Source organism: Pinus tabuliformis, chromosome 5_2 (assembly GCF_031772625.1).
Source record: "Pinus tabuliformis cultivar Carrire ecotype Pingquan chromosome 5_2, CPIR1, whole genome shotgun sequence".
In the NCBI taxonomy this organism is placed as follows: Eukaryota; Viridiplantae; Streptophyta; class Pinopsida; order Pinales; family Pinaceae; genus Pinus; species Pinus tabuliformis.
In genome coordinates, this window is record NC_142306.1 from 863,394,150 (window position 1) to 863,400,667 (window position 6,518).

A 6,518-nucleotide genomic window follows, 5' to 3' on the forward strand; every position below is an offset into this window, starting at 1 on the left:
AGGAATAGTGATGGTACTGTTTTTTTCTTTTTGAAAAAAAAAAACAACAGATATACGAGGTTGTGGGCAAGTAGCATAACAACTATTACAAAATACAAGGGAGCTTTCCCATCATCACCTCATGAATCAAGAAGAAGGTTGAGAACCCTCTAGAAGACCAAAGAGGTAAGTACAATTTCAGTCTAGCAGAAGAACCCATAACTCTTGGAAAGAATTCAGAATGGAACCAACCCAGGTTATAGCATCTCTTCCGTCTCTCAACTGATTGTCCTCTATCACACTAGAATATCTTGCAAAAAAACAATTACCTTTAAATGGTCTTTTTTATATTCCTTAGCCTCTGTTACCTTAGCATTTCTTGCAAAAAAAACAATTATATTAAGTGGTCCTTTTAATAGTCCTTATGAATATTGTAATATTACTTAATACTTTCATAGTATAGATGTACAGTATGCCAATAATTTTTAACTTCTCTTCCCACATGCTCTGTTATATGCACTACTCCATCAAAACACTGCATCTTATTACAAATTTTAGGAAAAATAAGGAGATAAACAAACCTAATACCAAGTGGAAGGAAATATCAATGCACAAGACCAACTAAAATTTAAATTGAAGAAACCAACAGCTAACACTTCACCAGAATTAGCTCAGTCATCGCCCTGCAAAGGCCAATTTTCATCACTCTTTTGCTGCTACACTGGAGAGAAAGAACAAGTGTAAAAATTTGTTTTCAAAATTTGACTGAGGACAGCTGGAGGCAAACCTTCACTGATGGCTGAATCGTAATCTGTTTGTGCTTTTCAGATAGTGTTATCTCCTGTCAAAAGGCCATTTTGATTTACTTGTTGGAGCCTGCCATCAATGAGAGGAAAGAACCTCATCTTTAACACCTTCCCAGTTGATTGTATTCAAACCAGCTCCTAAAAGCCAACTAATAACAGGTGGGGAGTTATCAGCTATCCATAACCACAAATGGCTCCTTTCAAGGTGTGTTAGGAGAATATCAATGGAGCTGAAATCCAAAATAGTAGCTGAAATAGTAGTAATTATATAAGCATACCTGTTTTCTGGATCACAAAAGGTGATAATGCCCATCATAGTACTAAGACTAAGGTATGCCATTGATAATCGTTGAGTAATACAACCCTATAATATCTTGAATACAGCTCGACTATGATGCAAAGAATATAGTGAAAAAATCTTCTGGCCATATACCAATTGTTATGAGAATAAGAACAGCCAATAAAGCTGGTGGATTTCTGGAAAAGCTCAAAATTTTTGACTGTATTATTTTTCCAAGAAAATGTTACGACATCCCCAATCCAATAAATCATTCATGGGAGTTTAAACACCCTAAGTAGCTAGAAGCTTCCATCTTTGACAGGCTTCTCCAATCCATGAATGCCTTGATAAGCATTTCTTCTAGGGCGTCATCTTCCTCAACTTCTTTGGGGAAACTCTATGTTCCGCTCCTTATTACTCACATAATGAATATATGTTGCATCACCAATTCCCTACATCCAAAAGCTTCTTTCAATGGTGCATGCAGAATTGCTACCAAAGGATAGGTTAGATATGTGTTCAACAAAATAGCAACAAAGACTTCATTGGCATGTATGCAGAGGATCTTTAATACAGAATAATGTTGCTTTGGGATCGGGTTGGAGTTAATGGAGCCGCACCTTTGGGACATGTTAATCGGATTGGGTTTGGAGTTAATGGAACTGCATTCCTAGGGCATGTTGCTCTGGCATTAAGTTGGATTGGGCCTAGAGTTAATGGAACTGCACCTTGGGACATGTTTCTCTGTCGCAGGGGCATCAGGTCGGATAGGGGCCAGGACATGTTGCTCTATTGCAAGGGCATCAGGTTAGATTGGCGCTGGGAGTTGCTCTGTTGTAGTGGCATCAGGTCAGATTGGGGTCGGAGTTGAGGAAACTGCACTGCTGGGACATGTCGCTCCAAGGACTCCTAAGTTGTTTCCTCACTTTTAGAAGCAAGTTGTTAGGATGCCTAGATTCCAGTTTCTTGTTCAGTGTTGGTTACCCTGAGGATGGGAGGAGGTTGAAACAATGTCTATATATTCTTCTTCTTTCTCATTGTAAAGGGTTGGACTCAGCTGGATGCTCAGACCTTGATTGTACATCATTTTGTAGCTGTTTAGCAGGAGATTAATAAGAATTGCAACTATTTTTATGGGATCCATGTGGTATGGAGTTTAATACAGTTTTTCCTCTTGTGATCATATGTTAGTATGTTTTGTTTATTCCATTAATCATTCCATTGCTTCTAAGTGAATGCTTTCAAGTTGATAGGCAGAATTCATTACATCAGTGCTCTATTTTGGGAAAATATTCACCATTTCATGTTTTTTACAGTTTGGGAAGGATCCATGATAATCACATGCTCTTCCTAGCCTCTCACCAGTCTTAAACACCTCACCCATCAAGCCCTAGAGTGCTAAAACTTATGCCTACCTTGCCCCAACACCCTGCAATTTTGACCTAATTCCCTAGACCTAAACTGTCCAACTCCTCCTCATCCAACAAAATCCCTTCAAAATCCAAATCAAAACTTCGTGCTACTATACCTAGCCTAAAATCCTTTTCCCAATCCAGTCATCTTGGCTGAGATCCTTATGGAGAGAGCCCTCTCCCGGCCTAGTAGGGCTAGCCACTTGGCTAAGCATGGTTTGTGGTTACCCTAGCATTGTCTTCCTTCAGCCTGAGGTTCAATCCAGGGGATAACAGGTTTCCTAGACAATTCTGTGTTTTTGAATTGTGTGACTGTTATTTTTTCTGTTCCTATTCCACTGCATCTAGTAGAGAATTTTTGTGTTTATGTGAGAAGTAATTTTATTTCAGATTGTTCATATTAGCAGATCAGAATTTCGTGGATTTTCTACACCAATTGACAAGAATCGTCAGTCAAGCAGATGCTTAATACAACATGGTTTGTACACAGTACTCAGAAAAAAAAAATTACTTCTGCACTACATTTATTTTGATTCATAAAAGGAGCCAGTCCTATGTTTCCAACAAGGCTTTTGCATATCGACTAAGAGAAGCTATTTAAACAGATTTACAAGAGATGTTACATACCACAGTGCAATAGAAATTTGAAAATAAACATTCAATATTAGCGATCCCTTGCACTTTGTCCTAATAGATAACATACAGCAAAAGCCTTGGGTCTTAGTATTATCTTAATCCTGTGAATAGCATTGCACTACATATCACCCATCAACTATAGGAATTTTCTGGTACTCAACTCTGTCTCTGAATTTCCGAGGAACAACACACCTGCCTCCAAACCTTTGTTGCAGAAAAACAAGCAAAGTAAGGAGGAGTGCTCCGCAAGGAATCACAATATCCCAGGCAATCGAGTAGAAATCCAAGTCCGGATTGGCATAGAAGTAAGAACTGCTATACAGTGGTATATACCGAATAACCCGGTATGCATCATATGCATGTGGAATGGAACGTACCAATGTGATTCCAATATAAAAGTATGGTACCAATATTATATCTTTTATGTCAAAGAAAAAGTTTCCCAGAACTTGTGGTAGCAAAAAACCATCGAGGATGAGGCCTGCATAAGCTCTAAAATCTTGCCAGAGAGCATGCTTAGTATTCTTCTGAAAGAAATGTCTGCTGTTAGAATGTGATGCCCCAGACAAATGAACAATACAAGCTATTAGACCTCCAAACACATATAGAGGCAGACAAATATAGAGAACCTTTCTTTCCCAGAACCATGCAGTCTTCTCACCTGCCACAACAAGCCTGACAGTCCAAACTAATTGAAGAAGTCGAAGTTGCAAAAGAAATACTACCATTGTCATTATTCGAACTACAACTTCATTCACTTCTAGCCACCCTCCCCCCAATTGCAAGACATTCTTACCTTTCTGGTTCATTAAAAATGCTTCAAAGTCGAGCAACAAAGGAATCATATGCCCTAAGGTGAGCACAGTGAGCATCAACAGAGATACAAATGGCAGTACATTTGGATGTCTCCTAACATGCACGAGTTGGATATAGATGACAGCAGCCGTTAGTGAAAGAGAGACAAGTCCCACTAATATGCTCTTTAGAATGTTGCTCCGGATTTAAGGAAGCATACTTGACCTTTATATGAATTTGACAATCCATATCACCTTCAATGTCCCTCCCCGATGAGCCAACATGGCGACATCCAATCATGCACAACAATCCTGTTAGAGGATTATATATGCCCTCTGCTGATATAGAAGAGAAATATACAAACGATTTAGTGGCTTGAGAGGTTTCGTCCCACTTCTGTGGAAAGGGCATCCTAAATTTTAAATTGTAGCTGACATTCAACGGGCCACCCCCATGATTAAATCCATGTGTCGCAACAACTCTGTCTAAGGGGCGAAGCTGCAAATCTCTCTCGTATCTATTTCCAACGGTAAATGGATACGCATAACCCTGCATTCTCCCCTTCCCAGAATTCTCAACGGAAACATCAAAACCCAGATCCCCAAAGGAGGACCCATCTGGGTACCTTCTTACCTGATTCTTTACCAAAGACATCTCCCCTTCCGCGAATGTCTTATTACAAACCTTCCTCACCTGGTCAAGTTTCGTATACTTGTACTGCAAATTGGGCAAATTCATGATAGTTCCCATTACTCGATCGATTCCAGCAGGACCTTTGAATGTAAAATTCTTAAAATACATAAAATCAATATTACCCTTCTGGCTCTGAACATGACCCAAAACCATATACCTATCCACAACGGTTAAAGTCGTCAGAAACTGCATTGAAATGCTGATACCACAATCCTCCTCAGAAAGCTTCTTCAATACTCTTCCGCCATTTTCAATTAGGCAGGCTACCATACACAATTGACCCTTTTCAGCATCAAATACACCCTCCCCAGTCAACATGATCTCTGGCAAGGTAAACCTCAAGCCTGAATTCCATAGATTGGAGAATCGAAAAAACCCATGCACTTGCCCTTGTGGAGTACATTTCAAATTCTCAATCAACATACTGTTCGGAAGCGATCCTCGATCACTCACATTGAATGGACTACAATCCCTTCCACTGCACTCACGGTTCCACACCAAATCTAGAGGCCTTCTCAACCAGCGCAAATTACAGAGAGTGCCACTTTTCAAGATATCTTTATTGGCATCCAAAACATCAGGCTTCCTGACTGAACAAACCCTTTTGGCATCCTCAACCCTAGTGTACTCATAAAACCCATCATACATTGCATAAATTGATATGGGCTCGAAGGAATTCTCTTTATCTAAGCTCTCTACAGTCCCATTGATCAAACCACTCACAAGGGTGCTCGTTTTGGAATAAGAAATTGATATGGGCTCGAAGGAATTCTCTTTATCTAAGCTCTCTACAGTCCCATTGATCAAACCACTCACAAGGGTGCTCGTTTTGGAATAAGAAAACTTAACAGAAGCCAAGAAAGTCCTAGAAGAACCGTTCAGAAAATACCTCTCACCCAATCCAAGCATACATATCCTTTGCGATGAATTTGAGTAGAAACCCTCTGCAAAGATCACCAACACTCGACCTCTCGACATCCACCGCGGCGGGCGAGCGAACTTGAAATGGGACGGTGGCCTCTGAAAGTGACGATTGATAGCAGCTGCTCCATACCTCTTGCTTTGAACCATTAAACGCCCCTTGAATTGGAAGACGTCTTCCCGCTCGGTTTGCCACAGATCAGAGACGGAAAACGAGACGGAATTCGACCGTGTGAGGTCACTCTGGTTAAAGATCGGATCTCCTCCCTCGTATGAAGCTTGGTAAAAGGTCAATCCGTGGGCTTCTTCGTTGAATAAGCCCCCCTCTTTGTTGACGGCTTTTGGCGCAGGAACGAATTCCTGGCAGTGTTTCGAGTACAATTCATGGTCCAGTGACGCGTTTAGTGGGTTCGCTCCGATGGCAGCCAGTAGAATCAAGATCACCCGCAGATCATTTATTGACAAAACAGGAATAGCTCAATTCAGCCCTGAACTCCTCTTTGAGAACCCAATATACATCCCTCTCCTCAACTCTAGGCTTCAACATTGAGCATCCACAGCCACATTAGAGCCAGCAGGTCTGGCTACAGCCTAGGCTGTTGTTCCTTTGTTATTTCCATCCGCACTGATCTTAGAATTGCGTCCGCCATGATGAACACCACGAACCTGGACTGCTCAGCCAGAGCCGACTCGGCTTATACCCTCTGCAAACAGGATTGTATCTTTGCCAACTGCACACCTAGAAGTAGACAGCGACTACTCTCCCACGCCGCTGCATTTCCCACTCCCATGTTCCATCATCCGCACCTGGACTGCTCAGCCAGAGCCGACTCGGCTTATACCCTCTGCAAACAGGATTGTATCTTTGCCAACTGCACACCTAGAAGTAGACAGCGACTACTCTCCCACGCCGCTGCATTTCCCACTCCCATGTTCCATCATCCGCGCTCGAACGCTGATAATATCGTGAACTGTTCCAACTACCTTCCATTGATC

General features: G+C 41.4%; 1 protein-coding gene across 1 annotated transcript; it reads right to left on the reverse strand.

The window, feature by feature from the left end:
* Nucleotides 1–4,022: 4,022 nt before the first annotated feature.
* Nucleotides 4,023–6,313, reverse strand: LOC149162055 (uncharacterized). The gene is made up of 2 exons (XM_089435084.1): nt 6,224–6,313; nt 4,023–5,882 (listed from the first exon to the last, which is right to left on the reverse strand). Exons 1-2 carry the CDS (start codon nt 6,311–6,313, stop codon nt 4,023–4,025), a joined length of 1,950 nt encoding a protein of 649 aa, XP_089291210.1.
* Nucleotides 6,314–6,518: the final 205 nt, after the last annotated feature.

What these genes read in the sequence shown, in the direction of transcription:
- LOC149162055 (XM_089435084.1), bottom strand. Translation starts at nt 6,313, where the DNA reads ATGGGAGTGGGAAATGCAGCGGCGTGGGAGAGTAGTCGCTGTCTACTT. An exon ending in TACAATCCTGTTTGCAGAGG is followed by an intron (nt 5,883 to 6,223) that starts GTATAAGCCGAG and finishes AAACACTGCCAG; the next exon opens with GAATTCGTTCCTGCGCCAAA.